The sequence below is a fragment of the Colossoma macropomum genome, unplaced genomic scaffold (genome assembly GCF_904425465.1).
Source record: "Colossoma macropomum unplaced genomic scaffold, Colossoma_macropomum, whole genome shotgun sequence".
Classification (NCBI taxonomy): domain Eukaryota; kingdom Metazoa; phylum Chordata; class Actinopteri; order Characiformes; family Serrasalmidae; genus Colossoma; species Colossoma macropomum.
In genome coordinates, this window is record NW_023494787.1 from 29650402 (window position 1) to 29672752 (window position 22351).

Below are 22351 nucleotides of genomic sequence, written 5' to 3' on the forward strand. Positions count from 1 at the left end.
CCCCAGTGGTTTAATTATTATAATTACACTTTAATCACAGATTTCACAGATCAGATCTTGCTCTTCTGTGCTGCAATGCTGTCTGGATGTCGTTCTGAATTGCATGTTTAATTGAAATTGTTCTCCTTTAGCTTGATTTATTGTATGAGGAGGCGGTTTACACCGTGGTCAATCGGGTTGGAGTGCCATCGCCCGAATATGTGACCAATGAAGGGGACCTTTTCAACTACCTGCAGAAGGTACACTCTTTTCTTTCTCCCTCTCACAAAGAGAACAGATCACTGTATGTCTCATATACTGGAATTCATTACTTTTCTGGAAGGTTTTTTTTCTACAACAAAAATAAACAAACAACCGTCGCAATCATGCTGTTTCCACTCTATGTCAAGATCCGCTGAGATAGAAACAATTAGCAGACTTTGATTACCACCAAATGTAGAATGAAGGCACACAGGTACATGACAAACACACACACTCACACATACACGTGCACACACACACATATACACGATCATTGTTGCTGTTTTTTTGACCTATCCCTCAGAGAACGAAGGGGGAAAAGGGGGTCGGTGGCTTGTTTGCTTTGGGTTGGGTTTTATGAATTGGAGCAGATGCTCTTGTCTCAGACGTGATTAAACATCAAAGCCCACGCCTGCTGGGGATTGATGTGCAGCATTGATATTACATCCGCTCAGCCGCTGTCACTCCAAAGGCCGCCTGCCTTGTATCCGTCTCCTCTTACGAGGAGGTGACATCGGGCGTGGTGTTTGAAGTGCCCGCTCAGTGATTTACCAGCAAAGAAACAGCTCAGAAAAGAGATATCTTTACCTCAACTATCACCTGTGAGTTTGAGTTACCACTTAATAAGTTAACTACTTATTACATGGAACTGAAAATAACAGCATAAATGAACCTAGAACAATAAGTACAGTGACACAAAATACATTTTTGGGATTACACTGTACTCACTCTCATAACTACAAGACTTGCATATTAAGCACTGTCAAGCTGTACCATGGGATGTTCTGTAACATAATTTGTAAGAAATTTGACTGGCCAGTTTGTACAAGATAAGGTAGCTGTGTAATTTCCTCAACATTCCCTGAATTGAAACTTCTTGAATGTACACAACATTATACTACACACCACACTCAATAACGATAACAACACGGCACACGTCTGTTACCAAACAGAGAGCGGGGTTAGCTTATAAAGCTAGATTCATACTGGATTCAAATTGTGGATTTTGACAATATGGTTTAAATAGCAAGACATGTCCAGGTAAAACTAACGAAGCTTGAATAGTTGTATGTGCCTGACGAATAACTCACAGTAGTGACCGAATAATTAGTCTTAACATGAATAACTGAAATAATCCTAGGCTAAAGGTGGATGATATAATGATACATCAAAATCATGATACTTTGCATCACAAAAGGCTTTTCTTTGCGTTTTGGTGGTATCATCACTACGACAGAACACTGATGTTTCCATAAAAAGAGGTTTAGAAGAGGCTCCCAAGCAGGGTTTTTATGGCAAACTAAAACTTATACTAAAACTAAAACTAGCACTGCTAAATGTGCTTGGTAACTGTAATAAAAATGAAAAACACAAAACATCAATCAAAACTATAATGTCCACTGCAAAACTAACTAAAACTGAATGGAATTACTTAGAAAAACAATTGTTTTTGTTTTTTTTCAGTGTGTGAATGCGAGTTTAAAAGTGGATCCCTTCTGTGTTTAGCTGTCTTTAAGGAAATCTGGAGCTGAGCTGAGCTCAGTCTACTGTTGTATTAATTTTAAAACCAAAATGAAAAACTAATGTCCATTCTACAAATAACAGTCTTCACCCTGTTGTCTCTCTACCCCAGGTGTTTGATATGGGTCAAGAAGAGCATGACATCATTCTGCAGAGAGTGAGGGAGTCCAAGGTATGGAGTCAAGCATTGTTCATCAGCAGATATCCCTGCTCTATCTCTCTGCCTCAGCCGGCTCGTGTCAGCTTCTGTTCTCTGTTCTGTCACCATAGTGTGGCCAGCTAGACCTGCCTTTAGAGATTGATTCTGTGATCCTTTTTGAATTGGCTGAGATCATTCAGGCCTCATAGGAGTTAAAATAGCACGACTGCATACACCGCCTGTCAAAGTTTTGGAGACCTAGCTTTTCAAAAAGGTATTTTTTTCTTCGTCAGTTTGCAATAGCTTAACATGCAGTGAGAAGCCAAAATATTGTGATGGGGTGAAGTTGGTTATTTTTGTGATATACTTGTTGTGTTCCACATTTTAAAAAATAGACTAAAGGCTAGAATGTCAGTTTTTTTGTCATTTGTTGTGTGAACTCAGTTTCAGCTGAACATAAACACTGAGTGTGCTCCCTTAGAAGTAGAGCTGTGAATGTGAAGCGTTGGTTGTAGTCATCAGATTTTGCATTAGGGGTCTTGTTTTGCTGTACAAAGTAGAAAATGAAATGAATACTAGAGAATTGACTGATGGAAAAGAAAGCAGTTAAAATACATGAGATGTTTTTTTATTATCTGAATTTGAAATAAAATAATTCTTTACTTTATGTCAGAATTAAAAAAAAAATCAGTATATTGTAAATGTAAATCTGTGCAGTTCACTAAGCAACTGAATATGTGATTTTGTATTTACATTTAAATAGTACTTACAAAATGATAATAGCTCTCATATTCAGGCTTTTTAGGCCAAAAAAATGTCAATATGTGCTTTTAAGAGTAGTTTGGGACAGAATACTCATTCATTCATTCATGCTTCAGCATTATTACAGGTTTTAAAATTCCCATGTTATTAAAAACACAATTAATTGACTGTTACAATGAAACATAAAGAGATTACAAAGAACAATTGTGAAACATTCCATCATTACTGTATACATCTAAATAAGTCTAAAAAAAGCAAATGCAAGAAGTTGTAGCTATTGTACTATTTAAATTTCATTCTCAAACAAGAGTCTGCATATAAAATCTCATTATTTAAGCAAAACCTGCCCTTCATAGCAAGAAAGATTATTTGATGACCTGAACATGAAGCTCAGTGTAACAGTCCATATCGCAAAAATTAGCAACCTTTGCTTGTTATTTCTTACCTAGTTAAAAAAGTAACAGTGAAAATCAAACATTGCTTTCAAAAGAAGTTCACATTCAGCTGGAACAATGTGCTCATTTGCACAATAACGTTCCTTCTGTAAACACTGATGCATGATCTTAAAAAAGAAAAAGAAGGAATGAATTCTTCATCTTCTGTGCGACTGTCATGTACTTATTGAAATGTCACAGTGAAAGAGGCCCCAGGCTCCTCAGACATATCTTTAAAAAGGTTATGAAAGGAATTGGGAAATATTGTGCTGTTTATGTGGTGCTCACAATGAGCCGAGCACTTGGCGCACTCTCTCGCAGTGGTCACTCTGAAGCTCAGTGAGACACAATGCCCTCACACTCGGGCACCTGACCGAGAGAGAGCACCTATCGATTTCTGCACTCCTGAAAGGTTCTGTTACTGCAAGACTGCATGCTCCTGAAACTCAGACAGGAGAGGGCTTGAGGCATCTAGTAGATTTTTCACTCTCAGTCAATAGATGGTTTCATGGTGAGCAGAGAACCAAACGACCATGTTTCTGTGGCTTTATGCTCCGAAACATAAAGGATCCTGCATGATTATTGGCTTGGATGTACAGTTTTAGGCAGAAAACTTTGCATCTGTTGAAAGGTTCTTTAGGGAGCCGGCAGTGGTTCTTCTGTGGCATCGCTCCAAAGAATACCTTTTCCAATCTTTATTTTTTAAGAGGATATCTAATGACTTGCTGTAGTTTGGCTTGAACACAATGCGACAGCCTTAAAGAGACGGTTCAGCCAAAAATCTAATTTACAAAGGTTTCTGACACTGTATGAGATGTTGTTATCTGGACATATAGCAACAGCCATTTTGAAGCCTACATTTTTTATCTGTAGTATTATTCATTTCTATAGCATTATGTCATACAGTGTCAGAAACCACACGAGTAACTCTGTTTAAGATTATTGAACGAGTCTACTGAGTTTAGGCAAGTATGTGATTATTTCAGCATGCAGTTTGCACAATGTAAATTGGAGGGGTATTAGCTTCCATTAGTCGTTATTTACAGTTGTATGCAAAAGTTTTGTCCCTCCTGGCCAAATTACATATTTTGTTGTTTTTTTGACGTGAAAAGAAGTGAACAGCAGCAAACTATTTTTTTAAAAAGTAGCATTTTTCTGAAAATGTTAATGCTCAGTTACTTTATATTTGACCAAATTTAAAACATAGTTGTGTCATAATAATTGTGGCAGGTCAGTACTTGGTAACATCCCCTTGAGCAGATATTATGGCTTGCGAGTACATTTTATAGCCAGCTGTAAGAGTCTTTCTGTTCTTATTTTAGGAATTTTGGCTGGCATGGTGTTCTTTGCATCAAATGCTGCTTCTTTTTTTGTCCAGACATAAAACGCAAAGTTACTGTGCATGAACATTGACAGAAAAATGTTTTTCTTTTATCTTTAAAAATCAATTTAAAAATCAGCCCCTAAACTTTTCCGTACAATTGTACTTTAATCTCTTAGCTACAGTGCAAAACTATAAAGAAGCAGTCTTTAGAAGCAGAAAATTGTGTAAATGTGATGTTTGGCACAGCCATAAGGAATCTGTGTGTGCAGAATTTTTGGGTCGTTGCTAAGAAAAGTGCTAAATTAATTTTGCCGGCTTCCTTTTTTTTCAAAAAGCTAATTATCAAAATATTATCACACTAATTGTTCACGGATATGGTTTGCTATCCTAGTGAAGCTAAAATAATATATCAAGTAGTGCAGCAGCCTTTTGTTTTCACACACCTGGTTCCTTTTTTTTAACTGTCCACCAGAGAAGCCTCTGCTGCGAAATCTTCTCACAAAGCAGAGCTACTAATAAGAGCTTTTGTCGCTGTTACGACACTTTTGTAACCTGCATGTCTGACCCTTTCTTTTTCAGAGAGCAAACTTCTCTCTAAGGGTCTCTGTCATGAAAGGCAAGAATCTCATGGCTAAAGATGCCAACGGTGAGAAGTTTTTGTTGGCTTTGTAGTCTCTGCAGTGTTCCTGCACTTTAGTAGGGTAATACCGTAGAACACGCTGTGCCATCAAGCATTATGTGAGTGTTGGCACTTTGGAGAGAAAATGGTTCCAGTTAGAAATAGATAATACCATTATGTTTCTTTTCGATCTTATACTGAAAAAAGTTTAGGCTGGAATATATTTATATAGGCAGAAAACCTATATTACCTATTATGCATTCATTCAAATATGTTGTATATAAAATATTGTATACAGTCTTTGCATTAGTATTATCAAAATTTTCCAGTCCAGCCTGTTTATTTTTACTAAACAACCCGTTAATATAATTTTATGCTTCTCAAGCAACTTTTACAGGTTTAAAATAACCTAATATTAGGGTTGTGACTAAATCTGCCTTTGTCTTATGTGACATATTCAACATATCTTTTTATTTACACATTCACTTTAATAAAAATGTATTACATTTTTGAGACACTTGGTAGCATTTAGTAAGGGTTTTTTTTATATAAGAATCAAGTCGTAAAGCGAGTTTGGTGTGAAATGGTTAACTGTAGAGAAACATAATTATTATTGTTTAAACAGTGGTGGTGAGAGGAACCAGGGTCGCGATGTCCGCAACATGGATATAGTCAATTTATTTACTTTTTTTTTCTTATATTTATTTAAAAAGGTACAGTTTTAGGCCAAAACCTTTTCTCAAAACTATCATAAGACAGTATCTCAGATATCAGGTACTGTATTCATAACCATTTCATGGAATAGCTTTGTGTCAGAGGTAGGTTGAGTAAACTAAATCAATTCTCAAGTAAAAGTATTGATACTTGGCTAACATAATGATGCAAGTGAGAGTGAAAGTACCTTCCCAAAAAAACAACTTAAGTAGAAATACAAAAGTATCAGGCCAAAAATCTACTGAGCTGAGTAACTTATAGAGCTGCAGTGGAATGTCTTAGTAGTAGCAAGAACTGAAGTGTGTACAGATCTGTTCATCTCATTGTGGGATTCTTATGGTCCAAAATAAAATGCTAAAGGGCTGAAGTCAGAGGGGTGGCCAATCTCAAAGCAGTACAGATGTTGTCATGTACAAAACTGAATTACATTAAACACAAAAAGGAATTAGTAATTAAATTTGAAGGTAACTAGGTAAAAAGCAGATTGCTTTACTCACTAATCTAATGTAATATAATTTGAAAGTACTCAGGAGAGCTCAGATTCATCAGTCTTGTAGTGAAATCCATGTACTTAATTAAATGTAACTAGTAACCTCAGCTTTCTATGATGTAGCATTTAGAGGTAATAAACACTTCATATGTCTGGCTCCTATCACCACCACTGTGATCAATTCTGACCCAGTAAGTGTCTCTAGAACAGACCATTTCACATCAGACCACTCTGAATGACTTTGTTTATATCTTAAACATTTAATTATGCAACAAACATCAGGATCAATTCAGAATCAGGGCAGCCCATCCACTGTATATTCCTTGTCAGTGTTAGTGTGGGAGGATGTTTTTTTCTGTATTATTTCTGGAAGAGTTTGACCTTATTTTGGTTCACTGGGGGCTGTGTAGGTTACAGCGACCCATACTGCATGCTAGGAATTCTCTTGGGACAAAGCCCCCGAGAGACAGAGGAAAGGAAAGAGAGGAAGTTTAGCTTCCGCAAGAGAAAGGACAAGCTAGAGAAGCGCTCCAGCGTCAAAGAAGTGCTGGCCGCAAGGGACATCCATGTGACCGAGGTGAAGCCTGAGACGCTGAACCCCGTGTGGAATGAGCACTTTGTTTTGTGAGTAGAAACAACCATGTTTCAATTTGCTTTGCTTAACAAGGCATGAGAGGCACAGTAATAGAAATGCAGTCGATCATAATTGTTTAATTTGTTTTTGTACATGCATATTTGTGAACTTTTCACACTTGGCAGCATTCGAAATGTTGTTAGTTTGCAAGTGGAAATGACCATGAAATGTAACATTTGTCTTTACCTTTTTTACTCAGTGACATTGATGATGTCCAGAATGATGTTCTGCATTTGGACATATGGTAAGATGTTTGTTAACATATAAACATATGAACACTGATATACTTAAAAAATGAATGTAAACAGTACATAGGCAATTAAGCTTTGAATGTTTATCAGTATTTTGTAGGTTCTTCTCTAGCCTTCATGACTACCTCTTATTTTTTATTAGTCAGCTGATTGCTCATGCCTGTCATCTAGAGCCAGTTTCCCAGATTAAGCTTAGGCCAATACTAAAAGGAATTTCTGGTGGTGATTCACCATTGGCTCTCCAATTTGGCCCAAGATTTGGTTTAGTCCTGGGAACCATTCCCTGGTATTGGCTTGCCCAGTTAATTTAACATAAATTAGCTAAAGTGCAGAAAAAAGAAAGAAAAATGTTACGTTTGGCACATCTATAAAGAATCTCTGTGTGTAGAGATTTTGTGTTGTTGCTAAGAAAAGTGCTAAATTAATTTTACCTGCTTTTTCAGTAAGCTAATTGTCAAAGTATTAGCACACTAATTGTTCATGGATATGGTCTAGCATTTGCTATCCCAGTTAAGCTAAAATGAAACTCTAAACAGAAACAACCACTGTGAAAACTCTTTAAAAAAGTGTGTGTGTGTAAATATGTAAATATATATATATATATATATATATATATATATATATATATATATATATATATATATATATATTTACACAAATATTTACACATATATATATTTATATGTGTGTGTAGTATATTCCCCCTTGTGGATATAACAGACAGAGAAAAAGGCCTAAAAATTGACAGAACATAATCATAGATATACTATGAAATTTTGCAAAAACAATTTTTAAACTAAGTGAAAGATCGTCCTTCAAAAACTCCTTTTGGGCATTTATTAACATGAAACCAGTTGATTTAAAGTTTCTTCTTAGTGTTGTATTCTTACCCATTTCAACTCAGTTAAGTCACTCTAAAAGCAGTTAAACTTAATATTACAGATGCAGTTTAGAACCCGATGGGGCAAACTTTAAAAATGCATGAATTGCATTGCAGTTTTTGCTTGAATTCATGACTAGGCAGGCCCTAGGGGAGTTGGCATGGAATGACCCAGTTGCTAAATATCAGTATATGACATACGTGCATCTCAGAAATTCTTTCTGACTGGCAGAGTATCTGCTCTTCTCAAACCAGTCATCCATAAGCAAATAATCCATCTCATGTACAAGGTAACCCAGAAACCCAATTTCCTTCTCTAGGGATCATGACGATGATGTCTCTGTGGCTGAGGCATGTCGAAAGCTGAATGAGATCAGTGGGCTGAGAGGAATGGGCAGGTATGTCCTGTATTGTCGTGAGAATTAGCTCACAGCTGCCCACGAACCATGGAGAAGTCTATAATGCTGCTTGCTTTTGCTTCCATTTGTTGACACTTGAACCCATTATCACATTTAGGTACTTCAAGCAAATTGCCAAATCTGTGAGGGCCAATGGGGCGGCAGCATCAGGCAGCGAGGAGAACGCTGATGACTTTCTGGGTTGCCTGAACATTCCATTAAGCGTAAGTTCAATTGAATCCTGAGTGAAACAGTCCACACTGGTGGTTCTCAAATAGGTGGAATACAGCAGTGTTTAAGGTCTATGAGAAAATGTGAGAAAAACATAAAATATTACCCATCAAGCAACCAATTAGCCTAATTTCAAATGACTGTGACTAACCACCTCAACCAGTTTATAGCCCAGAGGCAGTAGCGCAACACTCCACACAAAGCTCAGTGCAAAAAAGCGAAGGATGTTTTCAAAGAGCAATTAACTATAAGCTTATAAAATACTAAAAAAACCCTATTAAGTACAGAAAAATCTGTAGTAGGTTGTAATACGCTTTACACTATGTGGCCAAAAGTATGTGGACACCTGACCATCACATCTGTTTGATCTTGGATATCTCATTTCAAAAGCACGGGTATTAATGTGTAGTATGTTCCCCCTTGTGGATATAACAGATTCCACTTTTCTGGGAAGGATTCCCACAAGATTTTTGGAGTGTGAGAGTTTTTTTTTTTTTTCTAAATAAGGAACATCAGCATGATTTCCAACACAAGGGTCACTACCTGTCTCAACAATCTGCATTTGTTAAATTGATTGGAAACTCAGTGGTTGGCTCTCTCTCACCAGGAGATTCCAGTGGTTGGCTATGATAAGTGGTTCAAACTCGAGCCACGGTCCAGTGCGTCTAAAGTACAGGGAGAATGTCACCTGATCCTGAGGCTCTTCACCACCCAGGTAAAGCAGTTCATCTGGATTAGACCAAACTCTAAACTCTAAAACCTCCCCCACCATCTCCCTTATCTACTTCTACTTGGAATAATTAATGTTTTGGGAGTGCACAGCTTTAATTTTTAAAAGGTGTAGCTTCTTCTAATTCCACATAATGCCTTTCAAATTAAAGCTAATGTTCTCCAAAAACTCTTTAGTGGTGGGTAATTATTGAAAAAGACAAAACCATTCAGCACTGTAATTTTCAAAAACGCGTTCTAAGGCAATTTGTTATCAATGGATTTGCCAAATACAAAAGGATTAGAATCATTAGAAAATTATTAGAGGCTTATTTTTGCCTGAATTGGAATTAAGGCTGTTCTGCCTGAAGTTCTTCTTGTTTAAATACACCTTTTACTCTGTTCCACAGAGAGACACTGCTTTGACTAAAATGGTCTCCAATGTGGTCATCCATCAGAAGCTGCTGAGTCAGATTTTGGAGTATGAGCACAGTCATGCTCAGGTTGGTATTGTATTTATATCTAACATAATTTACTAATTTTTGGTACAGATATAGAATTGTCATTGTATCTTCTCTGCTTGAAATCTCCTGCAGAAGGAACCCTATAACTGGAATGGACAAGTGTGTCCAGCAGCATGGACTGTGCTTTCCCATCATGCTGTGCAGGCTGACCTGTCGCCATTGCAGCAGGCAATCATGTGTGTACTCATTTCTTGTTCATTATAAGAACAAAGTCAGCCCACCACACTGCTTTTTAGCAACATAGCATTCTGGAGACGTTCATTGGCAGCACCAGACTGCGTGCATTTCATACTCTTGTTGTCATATCAGCTCTCATCGGCACTTCAAGTGTTTCAAGTGTTTATACCACCTTTAGGACCAAAATATTCTCAGTGTGTTCTTTTAAGAATAGTAACTAAAGCCAGGATTCCATCTAGCTGTCAAATTAAATTTAGACAAATGACTGAAGTTGCAAAAACTCATACAAATTAGACTGAGTTTCCGTCTGAGTTCCGTCCTTCTACTTCACATTTGCACAAACCCTTCTGAAGAATATGAAGCAGATCTACAGAGGAATCGTTAATATTGAGGAACTATTTGTTACTGTTTTGTTTAATTTCACATATTTTCAAGTATTTTACATCGTAAAATACAGTCTGGCAAACATAAGCTGGAACATCTGTCATTTTGCTGTCTAATTTTACCTTGTTTTTTTTGATAAGATAAAGATATAAGATAAGATATTAATTTATTCAGTCCACTGGTACCTTTAGCATTCTGTCATGTTTCATAGCTGTGACTGAACACAAAAAAAGAAACACCTATCAGTCAAATTACTTTAATTGCCTTTACAGTGTTTATTTATCACATTTCTTTGTTACAGGCAAAAAGTGTTTTCACCTCAAGCGAGTACCATTCTGTTGAAATGGTTTGAGTTCAAACACATTTCAGACTTTTAACTGACTTTAGATTAAAGTGCTTTTGTTTTGAGTCACCATATACCAAATAAATAATTGAACATTCCATTATGTCACTAACAATTATAAAACTACTGAAACTGTATTAAATGTTTCAATGCTAACTGTTTTGGTAGTGACTGTTTCAGTAGGGACAATTTTAGCTAATTTTGAGCAGAACTCAAAAATGTTAAGTTTACTTAATTGCTGAAAATTTGTGTTTCATTAGTGACAGTTCTTAGTGTTACAAACAGCTTCATTACTTGATGAGTTTTTAAAGTTTGAAAACTCCAAACTAAAGCTAGCACATATGTCTTTACTGCACTTAAATTGTTATGGAATTTAGAATGTTTTTTCATTATTATTATCTATGATTATATTATATTGATATTATTTTATTATTATATTTAAATATTATGGATCTAACTGCTAACTGTGTGACCATGAGGAACAGAGATGCAGTTTCACTTTCTGCTCTACAATGCAGGAGTGTGGCTAAAATAAGACTCTGTCTGTGGGTTAAAACTCTTTGTGTTTGTAACAGAAACTTGGGACAGCAGGCTTTTTATTAAACTCATGGTAAATCTGAGTCTTTCAACGTCACTTTAAAAGAAATCAAATAGATCTTTTAAAAAAGCACTGAAAAAAAGGCCAAAACAGTGCATTATTTTCACAAGCGGAAATTTAGGTGTTAGGGTTTGAGACAGCCACCTCCCACCATAAAGTTCCCTATAAATGACTACTTTGTATAGATTTAGCTCATTACTATATCAACTAATGCCTTGAATTTAAATACATCATTTACATGTTATAAATATTTATGGTCTAAATCCTTAGTTGTTTTTTAAATTGTTGTTTTACTGTGGGACTGCAGTTCTATTAATTCGGTAGAATGGTCTATAAACATTTATGTGAATTTTGGTGATCCCATTTGATATTTCCCATTTGTATCAATACTCTAAAATCTAGTTACTGTCAAATCGTTATTTAAGCAAAACTTTTTATACCTCTTTATTACCAAGGAAGACACTTTAATAAACATGAAGCTGAGTTTTACAAAATACATCCAAAGTATTAATACATAGCTGCATTATGTTAATAAAATATTTGCACAGCAAAAACAATAATTGTTTGAGAAAAAAATCAAAAAGATGGCAATGTGTGCCCAAACTTGACAACAAACGTAAGTTTATGCTCTAAGCCAAAAAATACCATCCTAATAAGGACATCACATCTGAACTTTGTGAACAAGCAAACTTCTGGCTAGTCAACTTGCATTTTATATGCTTTTGCAGTCGCTGGCAGTGCTATAGCAGCCACCATCACTCTCAGAGGATGTGCTATTCTCTGCTGCTTCGACTGCTGAGGGCCGTGGAGGCCGAGTGGGAGGCTGGAGATGTGCAGAAGGAGCTGGTAAGACCCCTTCTTCTGAAATCTCATTGATCCAGAATGGTGGGAAATGTTCATTCCATGGTGAAATGTCTTCGAAGCTCTGCTCTCGAGGGCTCTTATGCTTAGATACTGAGAGGATGTGGAAGTCTTAGAAAAGTGCTTTGAGTTAACTGACATTCATCTAGGAAGAGCTACATGTGGAGTGTTTCTGTGTCTCTTCTTGCTCTTAATGTTGGCTGTTGCTGCATGCATGCAGGAGAGCCTCTTGGCACAAAGCTTTAAACTCTACTGTGACTACTGCCTGTCTCTGATGAAGAGCATAAGGCAGGTTTTCCCCTGCACCAGCCCTATTGCCATCACACGGTGTGAGCTAATGCTGAGGTAAGCACATACACACTGTGGTTCCTCTTCATACAAAGTCAGGATAAGGGGTCATACATACAGTGGCCTCAGGAGTATTTGGCTGCTTTAAGCATTTAACCACTGATAAACATTAATGAAGTTCTTTAGGTTACTTCATCAAACTTTAAGTAGAATGACACCAAAACATCAAACTGATGATAGACTGTTTGTGTGGAGAAAGCCTGGACTACACTAAGGCTACTGTGAAGCACAGAAGTGCAAATATCAAAGTCTGGGGCTGACATTTTGGATGCAAACCTGCAGAAGACTAAGGAGAAGCTGCTAAAACAGTAACAATCTGAAACACAGCAGCCCCCTTTTGAAAGAATACTTTGCCAAAACAGAAAATTATGGTCTTGGAATGGTCGGTTTAAAATTTGTTAGTTTAAGTTACTTTAACCCCTTAAACGGCCAGAGTCCAAAGTTTTATTGCATGCTTCTATAACCTAAGAATAGCTCAACCAGTTTGCCTTGGAGTCCCTGTAGTTACTTAGTGATAAGGCTTAGTATGTAATAAGCCTGGGCTATTTAGGGGTTAAACGTTTGGTGTCTTCACTGTTATTGTAAAATGTGAAAAATAATAAAAATAAAAACCCTTCTATGAGTAGCTGTGACCAAACATCCTAACGTTTGACTGGTAGTGCACATTAATGTAATAAGATTTTATTACAAGTTTAAAAAAAAATGTTACAAGGTCTTGACATGTCAGTGATGACAGGACTGTGCAGAAATCAACATATATTTAATAGAAGCCTCAACAAACAAATACCACTTTTTCAATATTAACTGTCCACTGTTTGCCTTTATTACAGATTTAATTTTTTTAGGAATTAAAAAAATTAAAGTTCAGTCTCAGAAGTTGTTTGCTTTCACTGCTTCTCATGGTTTGAGTAATCCCAAAGGGATTCCCAGAGGTCTGGACTCTGGGGTGGACAGTCCATTGTTCTGAGAACACCAGTGGCTTCTTTGTTTGATTAATGGCTTCTTGACAGCTACATGTTCTTTTAGACTTATAGCACAGAGTTGTCTTCATACAGTGGAAGGATGGACAGAAACATATGTATGTTTTTTTTTTAAGTACTGTTTATCTGATGGTGATAGTTTTGGTGGTCTAGCAGATCTTGCACGGTTGTTAGGTGTCCCATTTTCTCCATATCTTTTAATCATTTTTTGAACTATAGTTTTGAAAACTTGTGTTTTTTTTTTTGTTTTCCTTTGACTTTCCCCTTCAGGACCACCTTGTCGGTCTTTACATTGTAGGTTTTTCTTTGGGACATTTCAGGACATACACACGCACACACTCAGTTCTGAAAGCACCGAACTCGGCAGTCTATTCAAATTCAAATCTTTTTCGCCTGTCAATAAAGTAGCTGTGTGTGTGGAAGTCCGTGTTGCTGTGCCCTTTCTGGTTCTGTACTCTCTAGGGGGGTCTGTATCGGAAAGAGGGATTTGGAAGAATTGATATCCTGTGGGGCTTTTTCCACTGTTGCTTTTAAATATAGTGTAGTGCACTGGTCTCCAAAGAGTGAGTCAATAATACTAGTGCACACACATACACAAGCACACATATTCTGCAGTTTGATTAAATATGCTGACAGAAATGACAGATATGGTCCCAGTCTGTTTGCTCTAGCTATTGACAGTATACAGTGCACATGCAAATAGTAGTGTGCACTCAATGTGAGTCTGAGAGCAAGGTGGATTTTATTTCTATGCCTGTTCCTGTGATTTATGCTTTTTTGTCCCCATTTCAAATGTAGGACTATTGGGCAGATGCAGTCAATGCAAGCATTTAAGGCAGTTTGTCCCAACCGCAATGAACTACACCTGGAAATAGCGACTGTTATAAAGGTATGATTGACCCAAACTAACTAGGATTGCCTATTGTTGTCAATCATTGAGCACTTTCTGAGTTACTCAGGTCCTCCTCTTGCAATTTTCCCCTCTGAATACAGAAAGGCACTGTTGAGTGGTATGAGGCGACAATTTCACACTTCAAATCAGATGAAGGGGTAAGTGTCTATATTCACAAAAAAGTATGGCTCAGCAGAGTTTCTATTTATGTCATATTTCATTAATGGGCTGCTGTCTGAACAGGCAAATTGATGGTGGGGTACCGAAGCTTTTATTGACTGATCGTTCTCTTTGCTGTTCTACACTCAGACTCTGGAGGAGCAGCTGAAGAGACTGGTTTTGGTGGTGGATGCGGTGTGTGTCGATGTTCAGAGAGGGCAGAATGTCTACAACAAGCTCTTTCACAGGTAACAGCCCAAGATCCTGACCACTAGTGGCCATATTGTTTTTGGATATTTAGTTTTAACTAAATAATATGATGATATGTTGCAATATGGAATTGTTATCGGAATAAATGACATTGCAATATGGTTTTCTTAGTATATTAATGGTGTCATTAAAAGAGTAAGAGGCTGTGATTTACAGTGATTTTATTTTGGGTAGTGGTTTTTATAGGGTGTTTTTTTTTTTATATGATGGCCACAGCATAAAATATGATAACAATAAATATGATACAAACAAATTTTCAATAAATAATTTCTTGTTATTAATAAACATTTTTTTTTCCAAGAAATGTAGTTCATTTAGTGTATTCTATTATTGCCAAGCATGGGCTATTTAAGGAGGACAAGTACATTCAGTCAACCATTATCGTATATTGCAGTAATTTCACGAACTTTGTCATTTTTGTCATATAATAATGAAAATACCGTAATATTACAGTGTTTAGAAGTAGTTTTTGCTCACTTCTTTCGTCGGTTACAAGTTTAGAACTTGAAAAAAATGAAATACTGTGATACATATCATGTATCATGAAAATTTACTGTGATGTTATATTTTTGTCATATCGCCCACACTTCACTGCTTCTGATCATATTGGATTTCTGGTTTTCTGGTTTTTCTGCTGCTAGATTGGTTGGGTTGGACAGGTTGGAAGCAGTGGGGTAGGACTGTAGAAACGAAGTGCTGCTGCTATAGTCAAATTAATCCATGGAAGTCTGGAGTTACTCTCATCATTTTCCTATACAATTTTTTTAATTCATTAATTAAATTAATTGCCATTGTAATAATTAATGGCATAGAAAATTATGTAAATAATTACATTTCAATTTGATTTATATTTTGCATGTTTTAATGTCAAGAAATAACAACAAAACTCAATACTACAAAACAATACTCTATGCAAAATATGTGGTATTGATTGAGTTTAGAATCCCCAGTTCTGACAGAATTAACCTGCCTGTTCGAGCTGTGAGTGAGAAATAATTAACACTAAATTACACCATGACTCTTGTTATCGCTAGGAACCACTGAGACCTCTAAGGGTTAAACAAATTAGCAGCCTCACGAGAAAGAGGGACTGCAGTCATTCCCATCTGACAAAAAGTGAGTTTGTTATTTCTTTCAGCTCGGTGAAGGTGGACTTCTTCAGCATCTCCTTTCGGCAGTTGGAGAAGCTGGTGCGTATGTAAATGCGAATGAAACACAATTCACCTCCAGTTAATTGTTCCATTGATAAACATGAATTGGGAGAGAGGGGGACTAATGGAGAACCTTGTGTCCAGGTGGCCGATGACGTGAGCGTTGCCATGGAGCGGGTTTGTGGGACCTTGGAGCAGGAGAGCTCTCGGTTGTCCCAAACCATGGGGGAGACCCTGTTTGAGCTGTTCATGTCTCTGAAGACCCTCAAACGCTTCAGGGAGTTTCTGCCCCTTAGGTGAGTCACCACGTCCCTCGGAATCCATCTGCGAGGATCAGATGATCACTGGACCCTCAGCTGTGTCATATGAAAGAGAGTGACTCATACAGCGGGAGGGTGGCCATATGTGGCAGATAGATGAAAAAGTTATTGTAGCTATATTTGGCTCAGGCAGACTTTGCATCGATGCTGAATGTTCTGGCGAGTGCTATTTATAAATGATGAATCATAGATAGGCATCTGTTTTGTGTGCACGTTTCTTTTTAGAGACACTAAGATGCTGGCGCTGACTGGATTTCACAACTGGTTCAAAACCTCCATCCACAAATGGCTGCAGATCGTACATGAGAAATCGATGGAGAGAATCCGCAAAGCAGTGGAGCAGGACCAGGCAAGTTGGATGCGGAGCGAGGGAAAATATAGAAAGTCCTTGGCTTGATTGCACAACAAGCTTTAAGAGACGTGGAAATATGGCCCCTATTTACATAATGACCCTGGAAAGCCAGTCTGTCTGATTTCCACTTCCTCTGGTGTGAAAAATGAATAGTTTTCTTCCTGCTAGGACACAAATATCTCACATTCAAGTGTACCAGCAGGGTGTACCTTTACTCTTTATCTGCACATTTGTCTGATCGGATGTGTAGCAAGAGGTCTATTGTAAGGCTTCTTGTCACTGTAAGTGGGTCTATATATGTGTGTATATGTGTCACAGTTGGAGCCGGTCCCGCAGGCGAAACACAGCATCTCAGCAGTGGATGTCACCACATGCTTCGGCCAGGTGCGAGAATTCTGGACTCAGCTGGCCTGGCCCGACTCAGCAGGGGCTTTCATCTTCATCACTCGTCTGACCGATGTGAGCTCATGCACATTTAGACCATCTTGAAAACACATTTAAATAAATGGCCCAGATAATGGAGAAACCATAGTTTCTTTGATTTTTTAAACAAAAGAGTTTCAAGTACATTGTAAAGTTTCAAAGCATATCATTTACTGCCCAGTCCATATGTGGAAACTAATGGTCCTAATGGTTTATCCACCAGGCAGTGCAGTGTGGCAGGGTATGGTTATAAATCTGTGATCACTCATTTTGCTGTCATTTCCACTGCCAAGTGAGCTGTACTATACCTGAGTACCCGTGCTGAGTTTGGTTAGCCTTCTTGCTGGGATACCAAGCGTCCTGAGCTGGAACACATGGGTGGAGTTAGTTATGCTACAAACCACTGTTTGATTTGATGGAGTTGACAGTTTGTCTCATACATTTCAGCACAGACTCCTTTTTGAACAAGACACAATAACAGGGAGCCAATCAGAACAGAGACCATTTACATATATCTGTCTCAAAGCTGCAGTAAAAGCTTGTTTAACTCTAAGGGATAACGGGAGGCTGAAGAACAGTCACGTAAAATTAGACTACAACTATTGTTGGTACATAAAACTATGTATAAAATAGGAGTTCTTCAAATAAAAGCATAGTACCAGTGATATATCACAGGTTCCCTGCATGGTTCTGTTCTATTCTCTTTGGCACAGAATTTCTGCAGTGAGGCGGTGTCCTACTCTGAGCTCTTGAAGCGCAAGATCGAGAGGAGCCAGCTGGGTCGAGACCACCGGAGCTTTACAGTGCAGGTACGTCCCCCTGGGCAGCGGAGGTGTGTGTGGGGTGGGCAGGGAGGGGGGGGGTGGCGGTGCGCGGTAGGCTTTCATTGTGTGGCTTGGTAAATGTCAGCATGGAGGTTTTCTCCCTCACAACAATGCCATTTCAGTGGCATGCCTACACCGTGATGCTTCTGCCTTCGTTACCTCCTGGCTTTCTGTTTCCCGCCATTTATGTCCACCACCTCTGCCTTCCTCCCACCCCTTCTAGACCTCCTTATTTTCTCCCTCCTTCTCTCCCCTTTGCTCTTGTCACTTCCCTCCTGTCCTTCTCTTCCTCTTCCTCCTTCTCTTTTCTTTTCGGGCAGCTGTGTGTGGCACTGAACGACACGGAGCATGTGCGCGTGTACTTGGCCGGGTTGCCGCGGGAACTGGACTGGCGGGGGGTTGAACAGGCCATGGAGGAGTCGTGCGGGGCAGAGGGAAAGGAGCAAGTGAACAAAGCCCTGAACGGTCAGCTCTACAACGCTGACCTGGACCTGCAAAGGGAAACTAAGCGCATGATTACACACCTCACTGATAAGGTAGGGGAGACTGAGGTCCACAATTTTTGGTCAATTTCAGGAACCAAATGCTTTAAAGCACTGGCACTCTAAAGCCACATCTTGGTGTTACGTATCCATATCACCCAAATGCTTCTATCATATACCTGTCTGAATATAGTTCAAAAGTCCAAAATGTCCAAATTGCCACCTCCTACAGGGGGATGAAATACGTAGGGATGGGCATGGTTATTCAGGTACGCAGATATCTGAGTTCAATTTACTTTAGTTTTTCTGTACTTAATTGGGTATTTGAATAAAGCATGTGTTGTTTGGAACAAACAAAATAAAATAAATTGTGTATATCATCATTTTTGAGTCATTTTTGCTGAGAATGTGGCATAGAACCATAGAGAAGGTCATGACACCAGCACCTGATATTGTGCCTCACATTAAAAAGCCACGTTTATGTCATTTTACAAGGAAGCAAAATAAAGCATTATACATTACTGATAAATGACAATTATAAAATTAATCTTAAACATATACCATGTATTCTGTGCAAATCCCTTGATTATCATTCAATTTTGTAATTTTGTAACTATTCTGTAATATATTAGCTTTATGTGATGATCTGTTCTACAGCAGTCAACACAGACTGTATTTTCATGGGCCAATACACAACAGGGTGTATTTTCATGGGCCAATTTCAGAATGTTAAAAACACAAATTAATTGTCCTATGAATGTATATTGATCCTGGTTTAAATAGCTGGAGGCCGATGGGCAGACAGGCAGGTAGGCTACAGCTGAGGGAGGGAGAAAGAGGAGTAAGCAAGTGTGTGATGCATTTGATGTTATGTTATGGTACAGTGCCCCCTCCTGATTTCTTCTATTTGTGACCCTTAATTGTTTCAGATATGCAAACAAAATTTAATATAGAATAAAGACAATCTGCATAAACACAATATACAATTTTTAAATGATCATTTTATTTATTGAAAGCAAAAAGCTAGCCAACACCAGCTGGCCCTGTGTGAAAAAGTAACTGCCTTAACTGCCCCTTAGTTTCTCAATCAACATATTAACCAATGTGATTGATAATTGGGATCTATTAAACTAGACATACCCAGTCTTCATTACTGCCAGCCCTGTTAAATAAAAATATAACTTAAAAAGAACCTTTCCAGCAATGTTAGGTAGGCTAAAAGGACTCATCAAGCAGCACACTATGCCATGTTCAAAACAAATTCCAGAAAAGATGGGAAGGAAAGATACTGCAATAAATTTCCAGTCTGGAAAGGGTTCCAAAGCCATCTCTAAGGCTCTGAGACTCCAGTAAACCATTATGAAAGCCATTATCTCTTAATGGAAAAACTTGTTTAGTCTTCCCAAAAGTGTCTGGCCAACCAAAGTTCCTCCAAGAGCACAACGAAGACTCTTCCAAAAAAGTCACAAAAGAACCCAAGTGAACGTCTAAGGAACTGCAGGCCTCGCTCACCTCAGATAAGGTCAGCATTCATGACTGCAAAAATAGAAAGGGACTGTGCCAATATGGTATCAGAGTTGCAAAGTGAAAACAACTGCTTACCAAGAGGACAATAAGGCTCATCTCACTTTCGATATAAACACCTTGATGACACCCAAACATTTTGGAATGTTTACTGATTAGTCGAAAGTGGATCTTTTTGGAATACAGGAGTCCAGTTACATCTGGTGTAAAGCTGACACATATTTGACTGAACCATGTTTTGTCATCAGTCCATGATCTGAAGATCAAGCACGATTGGGTTATGCAGCAAGACAATGATCTGAAGCACAATAGCACGTTCACCTCTGAATGGCTCAGAAGATAGAGGATTAAGATTTTGGAGAGGCCTAGTCAAAGTCCTGACTTGAACCTCACTGAGATGCTGTGTCAGGACCTTAAATGGGAAGTTCATGCTCCGGAAGCCCTCCAGTTAGTTTTTCGCATATGGCTGTTGCAAAAATTTATTTCCTGCAATAAATTAAATGATCATTTAAAAACAGTGTTTCATTTTTTCTCCATTTTCTTCTTGTCTTATACTACATTTTGTTTGAGGATCTGAAACCATTAATTGTAAAATATGCAAAAAAGCAGAAATCATGAAGGATGTTTTTTTCACAGAGCTAATTATTAGCTTACATCCACGTCCTGAAAGTTGAAGGTGGAAGAACATGTATGTAATGTCAAGAAAAAGAGATCTCATTAATTTGACAATGGCAACTAAAATAATTTTTTAAAAAGGGGAGTAAGGTTATATACAAGTAACTCAAGTTAACAGAAGGGAAACCTCAGCAAGAAGAATGGGAAGGAGACACAGGGAGCGGGAGAGAGATGTGCACCCCAGGTGAAGTAAACTTTAGCTAACTAGGTAGTGTGAATAGTGACAGAGGAGAAGAATATGTAGTTTTTAGTTAGTAAAAAAAAGATTTAGTTGTTAAAAGGCAGGATTTGCAGGGGTCCATCTAATAAAAAAGTACCCTTAAGAGGTAAAACCAAAATATGCCAATGATGAAAACATTGAAAACATGATGACAGTTTTGTACAGTGTTTGTGCCATCCTGAGATAGCATTCTTGAGATCAGCTGGTAGCGTGTTAAAGGGGAATTATTTCTGCACAATTAAATGGTGTAAACAAAGTTGTTCAGGTTTGATGCTTCATTGTAGGGAAACCAGACATCAGATGTGTTTAATGCTTCTGAAAGCTACCCCACATAAAATTGTTACACAAATGAGTTATGAGTTCATTGCCTGATTCCTGAAACATTGTTTTACGATAATTTTGCAATAGATTTTTGGCCTAAAACACATTTTAGTATATGCTCGATAGAGAAATACAACCAATGTAATGTAGAGCCCTAGAAAAATATAGTTTTTCAGATTTACCACTATTTTACCATTATCAACATTACATTTTTGGTCATTTTTGACAGGGAAATAAGATGGCCATATTGTAGATATTGTAGATAAGCAGGAATTTTGAGAAATCAGTTGAATTCCCCTTTAAAACACTAAAACCTAAAATACAAAGATAAGTCGCCACATCTGCTTAAACCTTCATGGTTTTGCTTTTTTATTTTTTTAGACAATTTATTTAAAATGCGGATCTTCAAAGAGTGAAAATGACAGAAATGTCCATTCCTAGTAATCAGATATGGGACTGGTTATAACATCCCTGTTGACTGTGCCTTCAAAAGAAACAGGTGTATTTTTTTTAACATGAATTCTGTTATGCAGTAAAAGATTCAGAAGACTAGGGGGTGGTGTTTACGGGGGATGGGGTGGCTCACTGGACATTGAGTAGTACTAACCAATATTACTCATCCGCATCTTCAAAGTGAGGCCAATGAATCGTGGTCATTAGACATGGAGAGTAGTCACAGCATCTTTCACTCTTCTCCTGCAGTCTTTGCTGCTTGAGAGGACCTTTGAGGCGAACCATTATGGAGCACGTTTAATAAAGAGCTGTTCATCCTGTATTAGCTTTCACGGGTAGATGAACTCCTGCATGCTGGGCAGAGGCTTTTTTTTCAGTCGTTGTTGACGACTCTCTGTTTGGGTCATTTTGTGCAGATGCTTCCTGAGCTCAGGAGATACATTCAGCACATCAGCCTCTCTCCAGACACCATAAACAATGACGATGTGAGTACAGCGGTCTCAGTGATTTGCTTGACGGTGTGAGTTTTCTACAGTAATATATGCATCAGTGACCACTCTGTGTTGTAAACTGCTCCAGGCTGTGTCTCCGTTGATGAAATACCTAGATTCCACCTTAGTCATCCTCAATGAGTCACTGGTGAAGGAGAACCTGGCAAGGTAATTACCTCCATCATTACATATTATTACAGCACCCGAAGGGAATGGCTTGTAATAACACCCTAG

At 38.0% G+C, this 22351-nt stretch overlaps 1 protein-coding gene across 1 annotated transcript in view; it reads left to right on the top strand.

The window, feature by feature from the left end:
• The window catches only part of baiap3 (BAI1 associated protein 3), a 47199-nt gene that overhangs the window by 17278 nt on the left and 7570 nt on the right, over positions 1–22351 (top strand). Inside the window, exons 4-26 of the mRNA XM_036565515.1 lie at positions 132–239; positions 1874–1933; positions 5000–5066; positions 6654–6867; positions 7077–7121; positions 8329–8406; positions 8525–8630; positions 9245–9352; positions 9756–9848; positions 9942–10045; positions 12100–12217; positions 12453–12577; positions 14359–14449; positions 14554–14610; positions 14762–14859; positions 16020–16071; positions 16177–16328; positions 16578–16701; positions 17023–17163; positions 17841–17936; positions 18272–18487; positions 22043–22111; positions 22206–22285. Coding sequence (XP_036421408.1) covers positions 132–239; positions 1874–1933; positions 5000–5066; positions 6654–6867; positions 7077–7121; positions 8329–8406; positions 8525–8630; positions 9245–9352; positions 9756–9848; positions 9942–10045; positions 12100–12217; positions 12453–12577; positions 14359–14449; positions 14554–14610; positions 14762–14859; positions 16020–16071; positions 16177–16328; positions 16578–16701; positions 17023–17163; positions 17841–17936; positions 18272–18487; positions 22043–22111; positions 22206–22285 — 2402 coding nt within the window. The remainder of the gene's footprint in view (positions 1–131; positions 240–1873; positions 1934–4999; positions 5067–6653; positions 6868–7076; positions 7122–8328; positions 8407–8524; positions 8631–9244; positions 9353–9755; positions 9849–9941; positions 10046–12099; positions 12218–12452; positions 12578–14358; positions 14450–14553; positions 14611–14761; positions 14860–16019; positions 16072–16176; positions 16329–16577; positions 16702–17022; positions 17164–17840; positions 17937–18271; positions 18488–22042; positions 22112–22205; positions 22286–22351) is intronic.